At 31.0% G+C, this 20,022-nt stretch overlaps 2 protein-coding genes across 3 annotated transcripts; both read left to right on the top strand.

Annotated features, from left to right (window-relative positions):
* The first annotated feature begins 7,409 nt into the window (after window positions 1–7,409).
* On the top strand, window positions 7,410–11,707 carry LOC108783047 (uncharacterized). 2 transcript variants are annotated; one of them, XM_018551495.1, is made up of 2 exons: window positions 7,410–7,580; window positions 11,450–11,707. In XM_018551495.1, the coding sequence occupies exons 1-2, from the start codon at window positions 7,518–7,520 to the stop codon at window positions 11,690–11,692; spliced, it is 306 nt and encodes a 101-aa protein (XP_018406997.1). In that variant the 5' UTR covers window positions 7,410–7,517; the 3' UTR covers window positions 11,693–11,707. The 2 variants fall into 2 exon arrangements, with proteins under 2 accessions (XP_018406997.1, XP_018406998.1); XM_018551496.1 differs by lacking the exon at window positions 11,450–11,707 and adding an exon at window positions 9,601–9,830 and having other exon boundaries at window positions 7,415–7,580.
* Window positions 11,708–13,817: 2,110 nt separating this feature from the next.
* Window positions 13,818–17,687, top strand: LOC108783045 (uncharacterized). The gene is made up of 3 exons (XM_018551492.1): window positions 13,818–13,888; window positions 16,309–16,370; window positions 17,237–17,687. The coding sequence occupies exons 1-3, from the start codon at window positions 13,818–13,820 to the stop codon at window positions 17,584–17,586; spliced, it is 483 nt and encodes a 160-aa protein (XP_018406994.1). The 3' UTR covers window positions 17,587–17,687.
* Window positions 17,688–20,022: the final 2,335 nt, after the last annotated feature.

The raw sequence follows: 20,022 nt of genomic DNA, 5'->3' as shown, positions 1-20,022 counted from the left end.
CACTTTGTAATGGCAACTTTAATTGATAATCAGTTACTTTTCGTGGTAATATATTATTACAATTTAAATCGTGATAGTACTGCGATAGTTTTAAATATACGTCATATCGGTCAGCAGTCGGTAGTGTATTTAAAATAATAATTTTATTCAATATATATGTGTATTTAAGTGATGACAGCACGGTTTATTATCGGTGAGCCGGGTGAGGGAGTGACGTGCGACTCGCGTCCGCCTTTGCACGTCAAAACAATCCCCAAGGCTGCTTTCATTAACCGTCTAATATTAACGCATTGATTTTAGAATAACATATTTATTCTTTATTATTCGTTAACGTGATTGCATATTACAAAACAAAGTTATTAAATAAATGTAAAACAGTTGCTTTTCGTAGTAATACATTATGCGCGGTGCGGTGTTGTGAGGGGGACAGCGAATGCTAGAAGTAAATGATTCGAATATCAACCGAAAGCTGCACTGTCCCCCTCACTGCTCCGCATGCAGTCGAAATGTCTCGTGACAGTCGAATGGTTTAAATATAATACCAGTCAGCAGTCGGGAGTATTTAAAATAATTTTATTTAAAACATATATTTCAAATATATATATATGTATTTAATATGAGATGAGAGATGCAGCGGAAAGCGGAGGCGATTTGAAAATCGGCCGAAAGTTACATACACTTTACGTATGTTCACTTTGTACTGGCAACTTTAATTAATAATCAGTTACTTTTCATGGTAATATATTAATGCAATTTAACTCGTGATAGTACTGCGATGGTTTTATATATACGTCATATCGGTCAGCAGTCAGTAGAATTTAAAATAATAATTTTATTTAATATATATGTGTATTTAAGTGATGACAGCACGGTTTATTATCGGTGAGCCGGGTGAGGGGGTGACGTGCGACTCGCGTCCGCCTTTGCACGTCAAAACAATCCCCAAGGCTGCTTTCACTAACCGTCTAATATTAACGCGTCAATTTTAATACAACATATTTATTTTTTATTCATTAACGCAATCGCATATATAAAACAAAATCATTAAATAAATGTAAAACAGTTGCTCTTCGTAGTAATATATTATGCGCGGTGTGGTGTTGTGAGGGGGACAGCGAAAGCTAGTCGTAAATGATTCGAAAATCAACCGAAAGTTGCACAGTCCCCCGCGCCGCTCTGCGTGCAGTCGAACCATGGTGGAAGTCCATGAGTCGAACGAAATGTTCCATGACAATTGGATGGACAATCGAATGACATTGTTCTGCGCGCGGAGCGGTGAGGTGAGGGGAACAGCGAAAGCTAGACGAAGGCTATTCGAAAATCAGCCGAAAGTTGCATTTGCCCGCCCCTCTTCACCTCATCTCACCGCGTGCAGTCCAAGTGCTCCATGATGGTCGAATGGCATTGTACTGTGCGCGGTGCGATACGGTATACGGTAAGAGGGACTGCAAAAGCTGGACGAATATTCGAAAATCAACCGAAAGTTGCACCCCTCTCACCTCACCGCTCCGTTCGCAGTCCACATGCCCCATGACGATCGAGCGGTATAAACTAGCGCCACATTTGCCTCTTGCGGCAGGAATGTCAGGACATCGAATGGAATGTGGTCGACGATGACAATGACAATAACGACGACGACGACAACGACAATAATGATGACGACCTATCTTAAAAATAAAACGTGAAAATTTACAGATTCGGACTTTGAGTCGTGATATCCTCGCTCGTAGGACACGTGGAGAAAAAATGAAAGCACTTTTATTATACAATTTAAGCAATTGCTATCGATTGAGCATATATAGAACTTGATCCGTTCAGCCGTTACTGAGATCTGATCATCTCAATCCCCCGAAACTCTCAGTTTCGCGTAAAGGAGGCACGGCAGTGCCGCGGCGCTTGGCTTAGCGCCGAGACACTACCGTGTCTCCAGATATACAGTCAGTCAAGCATAAGAGCATATCAACGTGCACAGATCAAATGTCGTTCGAGCGATATTTCGACCCCTTATATGTCCAGAACGGTTTGATCGATTTTAAATTTCTTTAGCTCAAATTATTCGTGACGATGCCGCCTTTCAGAACATATATATAACGTTCGATTCAAAATTTTTTATACTTTAGTAGTTATTTTTTATATTTTAGTACCCCCGAAAAATGGACTTACTGGCTCGGGATATGAGACTTGTAGTGTCTTTCAATATTTGAACATGGCCGGAGACACTACCGCGTCTTCTGATGGTATATGTATATGTATACATATACAGTCAGTCAAGCATAAGAGAATGGACGACAGTTATCAAATAAGAGCATGATCAGCCTAATTTAAAGAAAAATTTAAATAACAAAGTTTTTAAATACATGGATAAATACATTCGATTTGATTAAAGCTAAAATGCACTTACATTAATAATATATAAATAATATATAAAAATAAAATTTAGTTTAAGCACGCGCGCGGAGGGGATCATATTTGGTATTCCCTTACTTGTGTTCCCTTGCTCTATTATTTAAAATCATTTCCTATATGATGTCAGTTTAATAAGTGTACACATTATTAATATAATTGCATTTGACTCTAATCAAATAGAATGTAACTACGTATATAAAAATTATGTTAACTAAATTTTTCTATAAATTATGCCGACCACGCTCATTAGACAGATCAATTAACACGATGCGTAAGTGGCATTTATTTTAAAGTGGTGTTTTAAGTTAGCACCCCAACTATAGTTATACTTTTTATCGAATTTCGAGGTGGAATAGTTCTGAGCGAATTAATACCTTCAATTTGCGATTGCCTAGAGTTCCTGATATGTGAAAAAAATTTTGGAATATTAAAAAAAAAATTAAAAATTTTTGAAGAATTAATTTTTAGATACAATAGTTCTGATGATAATTACTGCTTCTTTTTGACGATACGAAGAGTTGTCTATGATTTTTAATGACATATGCGCTTAATAATCATATTTTAATAATTTTTTAAAAATGGGGTGCTAACTTTTTAACGAAATTCAAGGTCGCATAGTTCTGATCAGCTTAACACGACTATTTTGTGAATACCTAAAGTTCTTGACACATAAAAAACATTTTTGATGAATAATAAAATTTAAAAAAAGTAGTAGAAATCTTTAATAAATTTTTTGAGAGTACCAAATAGTTCTGAGTAGCGTTTCTTATAGTTCTCGACGAGACCTATCGAAAACTATTAGGTGCAAAAATGATTGAACCAACGGTTTGCAAGATACAACGACATTTGCCAGAAGATCAACAATTTTTAGTGAGTAAGGTAAATGTACCAGTTCGTGGACACGACCCAATTGTTGGACAAATTGTGACAATTTTAAATATTAAGCTTTTGATGATATATGTTACTCTAAATAAGTTTTTAAGCAATTTTTCATATTATTTAGAAATTAAGTATTATACATGTAATTTATTCATATTAAAAATGATACTTTTGTAAAAAAATTTCGTTTATGGACAATCGTCCATTTATTAGGACATTCACACATATGCGTGTATCAATTATTGGACATTCCTTAGCGTACCTGTCTACTGCAAACATATTTTGTATATATTACATATAATTTATATGATATAAAACTTTATATAAAACTTCACTAATTACAATTCGATAAACTTTTTTGAACAATCTTGATTGATAAGTAAGTAAAATGCGATTCTCTTCTATAATAAGAAAATTGCTTATTATTTGTCTAATAATTGGGTCATACTTTTGTGGACACAGAGACACGTCACATTTTTTGTCCAATAATTAAGACATTTGAATCATATTACATTTATGACTAAATACAATTTATAATAAACGTAAATAACATATTTGATAATGGATTTAGTTTCAGAAAACATCCATTCTTACTAAGCATGTGTAATAAACTAAAATTTTAATGTTTCTAAAGTTTAAATAAATGATTTCGTCGTGCAATTCCTTAACTGTCCAATAACCGGTACATTTACCTTATATCTCAGAAACCGTTGGTCCAATCGCTTTGAGCCCTCAAACTTTTCGACAGAACTCATCGAGAACTGTCCAGAACTCTGAACATAACTACTCGGTACTCTCAAAAAATTTTTGACCTAAGATTTTTTTCCAAGTTCCAGGTCGAAAAATTTTTTGAGAGTACCGAGTAGTTCTGTTCGGACTTCTGGACAGTTCTCGGCGAGTTCTGTCGAAAAGTTTCAGAGCTCAAAGCGATTGGACCAACGGTTTTTGAGATATACTCACTCTAAAAATTGTTGGTCTTCTGACAAATGTCGTTGTATCTTGCAAACCGTTGGTTCAATCGCTTTTGTACCTAATAGTTTTCAATAGGACTCGTCAAGAACTATAAGAAACGTTACTCAGAACTACTCGGTACCATCAAAAATTTTTCAAAGATTTCTACTATTTTTTTAAATTTTATTTTTTTTCAAAGATGTTTGTATTAAGAACTCGAAGTATTCACAAAATAGTTCTGTTAAGCTAATCAGAATTATGCGACCTTGAATTTCGTTAAAAAGTTAGCACCCCATTTTTAAAAAATTTTTAAAAAATGATTATTAAGCGCATATGTCTTTAAAAATCATAGATAACTCTTCGTAACGTCAAAAAGACTTATAAAGACTCTTGAACGTTTTCTTCTTACGAGAAGCAAGTCCATCTCGTGACTGGGTCATGTATGAAAATAACAAATCTTGCGCGGTTTCTGCTGCCAATCTGTAGTCAAGTTCTATTAGCAGGATCAGCTCACAATCTGCTGTCAGATAATGTCAGAAGACTCTGCTCGGTTTTTGCAACCAATCTGCTGCAAAATATGTCAGCAGACGTTGTTAGCAGTTTAGCAGCAGTTTGCTAACAATATCTAATAATACAGACTGGCCCGTATTCAGAACGCACTTTTATCGATAAAAGCGCGCTTTTATCTCTGAAATTCTATAGTATACGTGACGTAAACTATAGCATGTTAGCGCGCTAACATCGTTGTTAGCGCATTCTGAATACGGGCCACTGTCTACAATTTGTTGCCAATCTGTAATCAAAAATTTTCAACAGGCTCTGCACCTAGTCTGTTTTCGCAGGCTTTACTATCAGGACCTTCACATCTTGATAACATATGTCCCCAGAAAGTAAAATGTTAGCAAAATGTCGTCAGACTGATAGCTGATTTGATCAGAAGATGTTAGCAGACTGACCTCAACTGATGTCGCATTCTGTTCCTATTCTGTCGACATAACTTGTTAACATTCTATGCAAACAGATTGGCAGCAGAAATCAAACAGAACCTACTGACAGAATCCGATAGCAGATTGACGACAGAAATCGAGCAGGATCTGCTCACAGAGCCTGACGGTAAACTGACAACAGAAATCGAACAGGATCTGCTCACAAAGCCTGATGATAAACTGACAGCAGAAATCGAACAGTTTGCGCTTAAGAAAGTAATCTGAAGATTTGCCTATATTCAACCTACAATTAATACAGAAAAATTAAATAAGAATTATTAAATTCTAAGTTGAAATAATTATAGACATCTTAATGTGTGTGATAAATTCCATTTCGTAAATTACATGAATTCACATTCTTCATTTTATATTTCAGGTCAATAAAGTAAAAAGATAGCAAAAAGTGACATTCTTATCAATTGTATAAGTAAAATGCTAAGTGTCCTTTGAAACATGAAGAAAATAGTATCATAATTTAAGCTCTAATTTGCAGAACTAAAACATACGATCTGAGTGATGTCAGATAACGTGATTTGCAAATTAGCTTAAACTGTGATACTATCTTTTCATGTTTCAAAGGACAAGAATGACAAGAATGTCACTTTTTGCTATCTTACTTTATTGACCTGAAATATAAAATAAAGAATGCGAACTCATATAATTTAAAATATCAAGCTCTAATAACGAAAAATTTAACTATCGATACCCTACTGTATACGTATAAATCATACTTCTTGTCTTCCTTTCCTTCCTGTCCTTTCCTTTCCTTACCTTTCCTTCCCTTCCTTTAAACCTTTCTGTACTCTTTTTTTGAAGAATAATGTAACATGTCTCCTTTTCTTTCTAACTAAAAATAAAATCAAATACCACACAAAGAATCGATTTAGAAACTACAAAGAATTAAAAAAAATAAATTAATAAAAGTTATAAACTTATCTGATTGCGAGACGATCTTGAACAGCGAAGTAACCTCAGTAACCTCAATCTCAAATTGTATTCACGCGTGTCAACGTCAAAATCTCAACAAATCTCAATGACAACTGCTCACGAAGTAAGCGACGCGAGGGAACCAATCATCATCGCGGAAAAGCGACAACAATAAACTTCGATACATTCGAGTATCGATTTAACATGCCTTTTTTAAGAAAGGATATATAAATATTTTTATTTTTAAAATATGTTTGTGATAAGGTTCAATAAATTTAAGATAATGAAACAGAAAAGGGCTGCGAGCCAAAAGTGTCGTTATAATACAATTGTTAGTAAATAAAAATTGTCATTTACTTAAAATTATGTAGTTTAATTAAAAACAAAGAAATATACGACAAAAAACAACAGATTTTCGATTAGATCATTATCAATGTTACAGAATGATCGTAAGTTGTTAAAAAAGGATTATGTACGAAATTATAAAGTTACAAAATAAAAAAATAAAAAATATATATATATATAATAATATGTGTATGTACACTTTCACTCGCGTAGTTGACGTTGTATTTATTTCGATACATATTTATTTCGTTATATTTTTCTTTTTACATACTTTTACATATTACATTTTTACATATAGGTTCTTACATATTGTCTGAACTTTTACTTTCATACAGTTTACTAAAATAAATTTTTTCTGTATCTCAATTATTATGTAGAAGGTTTAGGCCCTACGCACAATAAAAGAAGTTTTAAGAACAGGAATCAAATGAATATTGGAGAAATTAAACAATTAAAAATAAAATAATACACTATGGATACGAATAATGTATACCTTATTAATTTGTGTCTATTATGCATTATAATAATCTGTATATCCTGAATTTTACTTTTTCAAAATAGTATTTATCTAATATGTTATTTTTGTATATTATAATATTTCTTCTCCATTGTGTGCAAAGCTTTGCAATTTATGTTTTATTATAATGTATATTAATTGCTTGAAACAATTATACTTCAATAAATACGCGAGCGTTTTTATTAATAATGTAAAGCAGCAAACAGAATTTTATTGCAACAGCAAGTGCATTTTCCTTCTCTAGATATATTGCAGTCATTGATATACTTGAGAAATGTCGATTCACCTTTACCCCTTTGCATGAACTAAAGATAACGAAAATATGCATATACAAGAAACGTAGGAAAAACGCATCTGCATGGTAACAACAAAATATTTCCTTATAATCATCATATCTATCGAAGATTTTATATATAAAGTCAATTTCTTGGTGAAATAAGGCAACTAATTGTACATCAAGTTGAGAGTTAAACGACGATAAACACGATCAAAGAACGTTTTTCAAAATGAAGTCTTGCACAGTTTTGTTATTCCTGCTATGTGTACCATTTGTAATGACACAATCACAAGTGAGTACTATGTAAACATTTACAAATAAAAGGTTTAAAAGGATTACCGTTAATGAGATCTAATTTTTCGTTATCTTAAAAAATGTTTGATTCAAAATAAGTTATTTTTCTACTTATATATAAAATTATACATAATTGTATACATATGAGCAATTTTTTTACATCTCTAACCTTGATTTCGACTAAAAAAAAATATAAAAATTATTATTATAATTTTTTAAAAAACGTTCAATAACTTGATTGAGGCAAAGAAGGTAATTTTTACTTCAATGTTGAATAACTTAATGAAAAAAAATTGTACAGAGATCGGAAAAAAGCAAATTAGAAGTAAAGATTTACTTCTTCGAAAGCTGTAAACCGCATTACAATTTTTAATTCGCGCCGTGCAATTTCACAAATTTCTCATAAAATTTTAAGATTTGATGCATCTTCATTTATGTTTGGGTAACTTCGTGAAATATCGGTAAGACCATTTTTTTTTTAAATTAGTAATCTAAAAGATACAGATTTTAAGCTTTAAAATGCATTTCTAAAAATCTCAAAACGATGATTTTTAACGAAATTATTCTATCTCAAAATTTATCTATTTTTGCAGAGTGAAACAGATGATGCTTTAATTTTGTTGAATAGTGTATATAATATATTGTACAGAAAAAATGTTTCACCGGGATTACAATACATATTCATTCTGTTAATATTTTACTTTCAAGTACAATTTCTATCCATACTTTTAAGTATTATCAAGTATACTTGTAGTGTTTTTGTCTTTTTATCGTTATTGCAAAAATTACAATTAATTATATAATCATACATAAAATTTTTATATATCCGTGAAATTTTTTGTAGATTATATGAGTTTGTACAGTACAAAATAGTAAAATATATGATACATTACAATATAAGTAAAAATGCGTGTATAATTGAGCTATGATTTTGTTATTAACCTTTATAAATAATAGGGAAGAATGGTCTAAATCGGACCTATTTGCAGTTATTATTCTCTACAAAGCGTAAATAAAGTCAGATCATAAAACCAATGGTGCCGTTCGAAAGATCATTTAATTTCCTTCAGTTTTGCTTCAAACCATTTTGACGTATCTCTTACTTGTGTCGAATTATAATGAAAAATGTAAAAATGCATTTTTCGGTCCGATTTGGAACTCATAGTTCCAAATCGAACCTCTCCTATTTTTATGGACTTTTAGATAGAATTTTAAAATATTTTAATTAAATTTTGTTAGTTTGAATAAAAACGAGCAATTTAAGACTCAAAGATAAAAATACAGTTTATATTATCAGAATTAAAATCAATAAAAAATTCCATCAATCTGAGTCTGATGACACATGATATTTTATTGATTTAGTGTTCCTTAGACCAGATCTGGTCGGTCGATCACCAGTACTACAACCAAGCTGTAACAAACCTTTTTTCTTCGATAAATTAGCTGGCTTACTCGTTTTTTTTAGTGTTTTTTGTATATCTAGGTCCGATTTGCACATCTAAATTGAGGTCCAATTTGGACACGGGTTCTTTTGAACTATTGGAACAAATTTTACAATAAACCGCAAAAGTAATCACTAAACTCTTGATATTTTTGAATTCTACACACTTTAATTATCTTGAATCAATTACCATTTAAATTTTTAACATATTTTAAATAATGATTTCCTTTTTTAAAAAAATTTTCGCATAATAGCCGAAAATACATATTTGCATCTATTCTATGAACGTTATGACAGTACTGCCAAATTGCTGGTACACATGTTCGGTGTCTTACAAGAACTTTATATTATAAATAACACGCAAATCTGTTTAACCGTATTTATTTAAATTAAAAAGGTCCGATTTGGATTATTCTCCCATATATGTTTAGTCATATTCACATTTTTTCTAATTTCTTAGCATTCGATTATAACAGCTTTTTATAGAAGGAAATGCTACTTTTTTACTCCTATAACGAATTCTCTCTTCTTTATCATGGCACTGAGAGATTAAATTGAATAATTTATTCATTTACAGGCATATGTAATGCCTTATCCGGGTGATTGTAGTATGTATCAACAATGCGATGCAAGTGGTTGCTTTGTGATGCGCTGTGGTATAGGAACAGAATTTAATCCAGCTATAGGAACCTGTGATTATCCTCTAAGAGACCGTACAGGATGTAATAATCGTGGATGAGATTTATTTAGTTCACAAGCAATTATTATAAACATACAGAATTATTTTTAAACATTTTTCTCAGTCTCTCTCTCTCTTTCTCATTTCTGTTTAAATAATATACTTGTTACATTGTGTAAATAAAATTATAATACTAATTTAAATTGTGTTTATTCTATTTATTATTAAAACTCTATTGTTGCAATAAATAACACATTTGCAGCCTATACTAACAAGTTAGCCCCCCACTTTTTTTAATTCACTTATTTTGAGAATTGTGCTGAATTGTGCTAGGTTTGTGCTACATTGTGCTCGAATATTAATATCAAAATACGAAAAATACGTTAAAAAATTTAAAAAACCATATTTTAGGCCAGTTCCCCACTTTGCGATTTTCTCAATTTTTAAGGTTGTGCTACGTTGTGCTAATTAGTGCTAACATTGTGCTAAAGTGGTATTCTAAAATAATGATAACAAAAGATATGATAGGAAAACGATTTTTCACAAATCGGAATAAAAATAACGCTAACATCGTATCCGTCATTAAAATACCACAAAATTGCATATCTGAATTGAGGGGCTGGATTCAATAAGGGGATACGCGTGGATTTCGCGGAATAAGTATTGTCCGTAGGGCTAATTTTGGACATCGCTCTAATTTCAAATTTGACGATTGATTCTTGTAGAAAATTTCATAGCGCATTTTTTTGTCTTTAAATCAAATTTGTAATTTTTTTTGTTTTCAAGTTGTAAACAAAAAACGTAATTTTTTTAATAAAAAAATTTCAATAGATTTTTGTGTTCAACTCGCCATATCTCAGCCAAATATAAATATTTTTCTTTGAAATTTTAAGAGAATAAACTTCGATGTGTTTCTCGGAATATAAAGTATATAATAAGTTTTCGAAACATTTCACAGCCAAATGCCGAATTTTTCAAAATATTTCTTTCGAATTCGTAGTTTTATTCGATTACAAAAGTTATCATATGAATTTTCGATTTGTCAACTTTTACCGGTACTACAATTTAGTTTATTAGTTAAGGAAGTTTTTTGGAAAGTTTTAGCTCTTCAAATATTATGGTTGTAAAGTAATAACGATTTATATGTCGATCCGATTACGTAGCGCGCTGCGCGCAACGCGAAATTTCGATCCGTTTGCTTCGGCGAAACAAGGGTATCAATAATGTATCAAAGCATAATATATTTAAGGACTCCCGAAATCTTTTTCAACTTCTTAATTGTTTACAGTTACAAAATAAGAATTAGAGTATTATATCAATAAAAATTGTCAATAAAAATTGATTACAATGGCGTATTAATACTCTAATTCTTATTTTGTATCTGTAAACAAAGTGGGGAGCTGGCCTAAAATAGTTTTTTTTAATTTTTTAACGTATTTTTCGTATTTTGATATTAATATTCGAACACAATGTAGCACAAGCCTAGTACAATTCAGCACAATTCTCAAAATAAGTGAATTCAAAAAATGGGAGGCTAACTTAGTATAGGCCATAATATCTATTAAAAGTTCATTATATCAATGAATTTCAAGTCAATAAATGTCATTCATTGATACTATGAACAACATTTTTTTCAGTGTGAAAAGAAACTATTGATAACTATTAAGAACTATTCAGATTTTTGTAGTTACTATTCAGTTTTCATAGTTATTCGAATAGTAACTGTTTAAAATGTATCCGTTGCCAGAAATGCTTGATAGGGAGGGGTTCCGAAATACAATGCGTTACCAGAGAGAAGAAACCTGAGAGAGGACATGACGGCCTAAAACCTGTAACCGCAAAATGCTGCCGCGCACTACTGCCCTCTGAAGAAGTGGATGTAAACTACATGCCAAGATCCACTATTCTGAGGATAACGCATCTACTTTTCAAAACTGATATGGTAAGTAGATATTCGGTTAATTCGTATAATCGTATTCTCGCTACATAAAATGTGGATCAGAAATATTCTTCTCTGCAATTATATGTATGTTTACTTACATGCACGTGATGTTTATTATTTCGCTTAAAAGTGTATTAACATTAAAGTTGTATCACACCCATTTTTTTTACAAATGTGTTAAAATATATCGTGTTTATATTTTAAATAAGTTATATGTATACATATATGTAAGTTATTGTACTTCAAGCATTTTATTTTTATTAAATACATTTTTATAATTTATTTACTTTATTTGTTTATCATTTTCTTGTTACAATACTAAAATTTGAAAAGTATATAATGACAAAGTTAATTTAAACTTTTTTGTGTAAGTACTTTAATAAGTTTTAAAAATGCAAGTTTCATTGCAACGGAAAGATTAGGCGTTCTGTATAAACAAAAACGAATAATATATTTCGTGAACAAGAAAATAAATGAAAAGAAGAGTTGACGCGCCAAATTGGTTAATTATATGTGCTTGCATCGCAGTGAAACTTTATATGTAAATCATCTTGAATACTTAAAGTACTTATATAAAAAAGTTGAAATTTTCGTAATTACTTGTACACACGCGCGCGCGCGCGCGCACGCACGCACGCACGCATTTCCACATATCTCCAGATAAAAAAAATACTATTTTTTATTGAAATTATTATTTATAACACATTCTAAACTCTTGCTACAATTTTTTGTATTTCATATATATAATGTGTGTGTGTGTGTGTGTTTCTGCATGTATAATAAAAAGAAATAAAATTTCTAGTGAGTCAAACAACAATTAAATAGATGTAAACAATAATAATTTGTTATATTCCGGGAATTAATATTATTTTTGTGTGAAATTTAATTTATTTAAACCTGACAGTTTCCAAAAATTGGTCTCAGATGAGTAGCTATTTCACTCTCCTTTATTTCTTATAATATTATAAGTATGTAATACAATACTAAAAATTAATCGAAAATAATCTGCGGTAATGAAAAAAAAAGGAATATTATATAAAAGTTGATATCTAAATATATGTGGGCTTCGTTATATATTTATAACGCGCCGGAACTGTGTAGGTGAACAATAAATAGCTGTCCGTCGAGTACTAGAACTACATAATTGCTCGAATACGCAGCGTGGTTGATCAGACTAATTTTAAAATCTGCGCTTCTTACATACATTTTTTACATTTGAGACTGGTGGAGTTCAAGTCGTTGCAGTGTCAATTCCTTTTTACTGTCATATTTTATGAACTTAATTTTCATTTAATAATTTTTTATTGATTAATTTTTGTTATTTTTTAAGCAAATAATACTGAAAATAAATCCGTTTTAAAATTTTATGTCTTTTTAAATATCTTAATAATAAAAAGTATAAAATGTGATTTTGAGAATAATTTATCATCAAATTTGAACATAGAGCGCGTAAAAGAATGTGGATGAAAATTAACGTAAAAAACATTGAAAATGGCCGATACAATTAAATTATAGTAAAATATTAGAAAGAGATGAATGCGTGTGACTCGAGCGCGGTCAGCGGTCCGTTAGACAATGCCGTTGTCTGATGAATTAGATCGAAGCGTTATGCAATTAGATTTGGTATTCTTACCGAAATAGTAGAGGCAATGCTGTCACCATGAATTTGTTCTGTTACCTGTGGTTCCTCGTTTCGTCTGAGGTTCTCTGACTAAAAGGCTTCGTGAATTCGATTCTGCGAGGTTGGTCTTTCGTCTTGCGAATGAGTGATGCCGCAGTAGTTGTTTAATATGATATTTATTATAATATAAAAAGTAATCTAATAATAACTGAATATAAATGATATTCGCGGTTTTAGATTATACGCAAAATAAAATTATACACTATGACTTAGGATTAAGAATATGAGTTAGGATATGGATTGGAATATAGAATAAAATATGAATTAGAATATGGAATAAAATATGGATTAGAATATGGAATAGAATTAAGAGTAAGAGTTAGAGTTAGAATTACGGATATGGAACTTGAGGTTGAGTTAGTGGATGTGGAATTGGAATGGAATCTGAATGGAAGACTTCTTCCGTAAATCTTGACCTAGGTCAAGATTCTGAATTCTTTTGCGAGCTCTGCGCGCTCTTGTGCCCTTTTTAAGGCTTAGGTCCCTACCAGGATGTGTCTAGGAGTAGGGCGTTTAGAAGTGGGAATCGTTTTGGTGGTGGAAGGTTCAAAGGTGGTGGAAAGGTTAAGATTAATATGTGGGTAATGAAGGTGTCGGTAAGGAAGGTGTCGGTAATGAGGATGTTGGTAATGAAGATATGTTGGTAAGGCATGATGGTAAGGATGGTAAGAGGAAGAGTTACAATTAGTTTCTTAATGTTATAACTTAACTCTAAACGCATATAGCGCGTATACAAAAGGAAAAAGAAAAGAAGAAATATACGGGCCGGAGGGACGTAACAGTATGTAATACAATACTAAAAATTAATCGAAAATAATCTGCGGTAATGAAAAAAAAAGAAATATTATATATAAGTTGATATCTAAATATATGTGGGCTTTATTATATATTTATAACGCGCCGGAACTGTGTAGGTGAATAATAAGTAGCTGTCCGTCGAGTACTAGAATTACATAATTGCTCGAATACGCAGCGTGGTTGATCAGACTAATTGTAAAATCTGCGCTTCTTACATACATTTTTTACATTTGAGACTGGTGGAGTTCAAGTCGTTGCAGTGTTAATTCCTTTTTACTGTCATATTTTATAAACTTAATTTTCATTTAATAATTTTTTATTGATTAATTTTTGTTATTTTTTAAGCAAATAATACTTGTTAGAATAGATCGATGGGAAATCGTATATGTAATGCCATCTCTTGTTTTTATTTTTGTATACTCTCAAGTGTCTCACGACATTCAATCTGAGTCAGTCAGTCAGTCTATATCTGTCTCACGCGTAACCACGCGGCTATGTATTACACGAATATATTTCACAATAAAGCTAATTAAACATATAACGTGTGAAATTCAATCATCCCATCCCTGCGGTCTGACAGGTTATGGGCCCAGGATGCGCGTCGGTTGATTACAAATGCTCGGTATCCGGCAAATAACGAGAGCTGATCGTAATACTTTCGGACGACGAAAGCGAGTGCAAAAACGTGACCGTTAGGTGTGTCGAGCATGGCCGTGTCGAGCAACATACAGAGCATCGAGAAGCTCACCGATGAAAATTTTGAATCGTAGAAACTTCAAATGAGGAGTATTCTCATATGCAACGACTTATGGTCATACGTAAACGGTACGGAGGTAAAAACGGAAGGGAATCGCGCAGAATGGATGAAAAAGGATCAGAAAGCCTTAGCGTTAATTATGCTAAGCATGACGCGTGGTCAATTAAATCATATAAAGAAGGCGGAAACAGCACACGCAGCGTGGACAGAGCTTGAACGAATCTACGAATCAAAAGGTCCTGTCCGTAAAGCAACATTATACAAACAATTTCAAAGGCAAATGTAAATATAAGTTTGTAAGAAAATCTTTATAGATTGCAATATAACAATTTTTATATTATTTAAGACTTTTTTCAATAAGCAGAGTATTGCAAAAAATCGATAATTGCAATAATTGTAAATATTGTCACATAAAATTTCTATGTATTACAATAATTTTTTATTTTTTTCAATTATTAAGATATTGGAAAAATTTATTACTTTCTTCAATTGTCGGTTCATTGTATAAAAATATGTTTAATTAAATATTAGTACTTTTTGAAATTGCTGCCGTATTGTAAAAATTGATTTTATGCAATTGTCGATTTTATACAACTGTTGATTTTATGCAATAGTCGTGTATTGCTTAAATTGTGGTATACCTGTCGCAATAAATAAATTCCCTAGTAATCTTGGATACATTGGGCGCTGAATGCGCTCATTGACTACACTTTGCTACACTTGATCTAGTCTAGTTGGTTACACTGTCTGTAGTATAGGCGGGAATGACGGGATTTGTATAACCTTCTTTGCACCAAACACATTTTATAAACAATAAATTCCTACTACTCTGCTTTTTCTAATACTTTTGTAATACTGACATATGCCGGTTGCGTTTATTTGATAAATCTAGGATTCTATTCTCAGGTTTCCGATTTCTCTCTGCTTTTATATTACATGAAATATCAGTCATGTTGTTGGCGGGTAGTATAGATTTATTGAAAGTGAGAATAAAAGTGAGAAGTGCGACATTTTACAATATTCACAAAGGTAATTACAGAAATACGTTAATATTTTAAGGTTATTGAATTACAATATCTGTACATTTTATTCAAGGAATATCACCGATCATCACGATAAACTTTATGGTTAATAGCATTCGAAATGTATACTTATAAAGTAACTTTACCATCTTTGCTATGCCAATATCTATATTTATGAATAACAATATATAAGTATTCGTTTTGTAGTTTAGAGGACGATGAATAGTCGAAACAAATTTGCATTGTCGACTATTGCAAATTCAGTAAGGGAGGCTATTCGACAGCAACGATCTCAAATTATGCAAGCTACCAGGGAAAATTTTAGACCTTCATTTCAATTATCTGGAAGCCCAAGAGGTCGACCAAAACAATCAGTAAAAAAACGTACTCTTTTCTTATTACGTAGATCAAATGCTGATTACTATCCATGTGTGACTGAATGTGCTTACTTACAAGAAAATGGTTTCGGTAAGTTATTACACAATGGATGCATTTGGAAACGTTACCCGGCTATTCCTGTGTATTGTCTTATCCTTGTTTAACATTAGATGAACAAGGATAAAACGATACACAGAGGTACTCGAGTAACGTTTCCGAACGCAGCCAATATATTGTTATTAACAACAAAAACTCTTTTAATACGCGAATAAAATTATCTTATGGACTCTCCTGCTTTCAAACAATCAAATAATTCTTGATAACAGGGAACAAGTGAAAGTCAGTGTTGTTAATAGTACGCAATTAGATTATAATTTCGTGTAAATTTATATGTATCATGTATGTAGTCTCTCATAAACTGTGCGCCGAAATTTTTCTGGACTAAACGCTAATAAACTACCGCGGTACTATCACAAGTTAAATTGATTAACAATCTAACAATTTTTGATGCTCATGGTATCTTGGATCTTAATAATATTGAAAGACATATTAAGAATAGTTAAATTGATAATTATGTTGTGAAAAATATCAACTAATTTGGCGTTTCGTCCCAGTTCCCCACTACTGGACTCATTAGTAAGGCTTTATTAATAAGATCCAAGATGCCATGAGTATAAAAAGTTGTTAGATTGTTAATCAATTTAACTTGTGATAGTATCGCGGTAGTTTATTAGCGTTCAGTCCGGAAAAATTTCGGCGCGCAGTTCAAGAGACTACATATGTGGTACATAAATTTACACGAAATTATAATTTAATTGCGTACTATTAAGAACTGACTCTCATTTGCCCCCCATTATCAGGAATTATTTGATTCTTTTAATACGATTTTAATATAATTTATATTATTTTTAATTATACTCTTTTGATAAACTATAAAAATTTCTTATAATTTGCAGGTAAAAAAATTGTCGAATTTAAATTGAATTGGTCAACGACTAGAATCCAAAGATATATTTGTGAAATTTATTCAAGAGTGCAATTAGAATCGGTTGGATTTCGTTTTGGAAAATGCGCTAGAGACCAAAGAATAGCATTGTTAGCAGTGGATACATTAGAAGAATTACTGAATGAAGTGCCTAGAGGAACAATTATTATTATACCAAATAGAGATTTATCTTGTTCTGACTATACAATAACGGACGATGCGAGTGTTGATATGTTATACGAAAACTCATCAATAGAAGAATTGAGACATAACCGACACAGTAGACGTATCAGAAGGCAAACACAATTAAACTCTAGATAAGAATCAAGCAACAATGAATCAATGATAATCAACAATGATAATCAAGATATGCAGGATCACATTATGATAAATAGACAAATTATCAGAAGAGAATCTGTAGAGACACAATCAAATTCTCAATTACAAGAAATTAGCGATGAATCTGATGATGATTTCCGTAATGTTCAGAGTCAGGATAGATTATTTAACAGAAGAGGCTCTTATCAAAGTGATCAAAATCAAAGTAAGTTGCTGCATTTGTATATTTGGAAAATATAATAAATAGAAATTAAAATATCTTTGTTTTTGTTACATTAATTAAAGAAGATTTAATCAAATTTAAAGAAGAATATTAATATTAGTTTCTACATATAAAACGAGGAGGCACTTACTGCGCGATAGAAGATAACGCGATAGTCAATCAATTTACCGCTTTTTCGTAAAATTTTTGATTACCTGCGTTGTTTTTTTTATTACACAAGTGTTTCCATGTCCTGTATATAAGAATTATGCAAAGTTAATAACTTTTCTTTCTTTTACAGATGAATTTGCTCCAGATTTACTGAATTTGGATAATTTTTCGTATATTACAGAAGCAAATGAAGAATTTACCAGTCAAATTGATATTGAGTATCCAGAATTACCTATATATAATAACGGAGAAATAATTAGTATAGATATTGTAATCAAAAGAGAAAATGTTATCGAAGAAATGTTAGATTTATATAAAGATGAAACTGTAGCAAAAAAAGATAAAAGTTGCTTTTAAAGATGAATTAGGTATAGATTATGGTGGCTTAACAAAGGAATTATTTTCTGAAGTTTGGAAAAAAATTTTGCACGAATTCTTCAGAGGAGAGAATCGATCAGTCCCTTTCTTATCCTTATCAAAAATAAGGAAAGGTTTAGATGAAAACTTTTTAATAATTGATAGAATTTTAGCCCATACTATCATTTTAACAAAATCAATCCCAACAAATATATGTAAATCCATATATTTGAAACTAGGTTCTCTAGATAAAGAGGTAAAACAAGAAACGTTATTAGAAGATTTTTTTCACTTCTTAACACCAGTGGAACAAAAATTAATTTATAAAGCAAAGAATTCCTTTGAAGAATTAAGAGAGTCTGAAAGAGACATGTTATTAGACCTTTTTGCAAATTATGGACTACTAGAAAATCCAAAAAGATCACAAATAGAAGGTCAGCTTAGTATTATAGCAGAAAATGTTTTATGCATAGAAAGTCACAATTTTATTAAAAAAATTAAAGATGGAATTCCATTATTTTGTGAAAAATTTTTTACGGATTTGACTGAATCTAAAGTGAATTTTCTATTTGAACAACAGGCTGCTAATCCTAATAAAGTTGTAAATGTTTTAAAGACTGATCTAGAAGAATTAAACAATATTCAAACTCAAGTTTTTTAGTTCTTTAAAACATACATAAAAAATTTGACGCAAGAAAAACTTTCCAGACTATTACTATTTGTAACTGCATCATTACATTTGCCTGATAAAATAATCATAAATTGTAAAACTTCGGGTTTTCCTGTAGCCCATACATGTTCGAATACTCTTGAATTGCCAATAACTTATTCTTCTTATCAAGAATTAAAAACTCAATTTGATTCAATTTTAGAAGATGAAAATTCTTTTCAATATACTTCTTTGTAAAAGTATATTACAAAAATATATGTTACAAAATATGTTTTTATAAATTACTTTTAAACATGTTTTACCTTTTTTTAAAAAAAGAAAAAAACATACGCCAAGTGCATATAAAAGATACTGAACTTCTTGATCAAAAACAGATATGAGATAAATATAATTGACCAAGTGTATTCTTCATTACGCCAGTCACATAAGACAGACCGAAAGTGACTATAATTGTTAACTGGATTATAGTGAAGAAAGAACTTGGCGTGCTCGGGTCGCATTAATTGTGAACAGTATTCAGTGAAAACATTATTTCAACATAGTATTTGCATTATAAATTAAAATATAAAAATAACAGACATATTTATACAGATATATACGTATAATATATCAACAAAATTACCTTTTTAAAAAAAAGGAAAAAAAGGCGCCAAGTGTGTTAGCCTCACAAAATAAAATGAAATCTTTTTAAATTGCGCCAATTATGAAAGGAATATATTTTCTTGAAACATATATAACATACTTTATTTCAAAAAGTAAAAGTACAAAAAACTTGGCGCTGCTAGACCTCAAAATATACAATAATAAGATGGTTATTAAATAATTCCGAATATGAAAAATAATAAGAAATTAATAGAAAAAGAAATAAGGACTCGTTATATAAAAATAAACAATATGAAGAGTCAAGGGCGATATAAAAAAAAATAATAAGGTCTCTCTCTCTCTCTCTCTCTCTCTCTCTCTCTCTCTCTCTAGCAACGCCAAGTTTTTTGTACTTTTACTTTTTGAAATAAAGTAT

The sequence above is a fragment of the Cyphomyrmex costatus genome, unplaced genomic scaffold, assembly GCF_001594065.2.
Source record: "Cyphomyrmex costatus isolate MS0001 unplaced genomic scaffold, Ccosl1.0 scaffold140, whole genome shotgun sequence".
In the NCBI taxonomy this organism is placed as follows: domain Eukaryota; kingdom Metazoa; phylum Arthropoda; class Insecta; order Hymenoptera; family Formicidae; genus Cyphomyrmex; species Cyphomyrmex costatus.
Note: the sequence above shows the minus strand (reverse complement) of the source record. Positions and strands in the feature narration are given on the sequence as shown.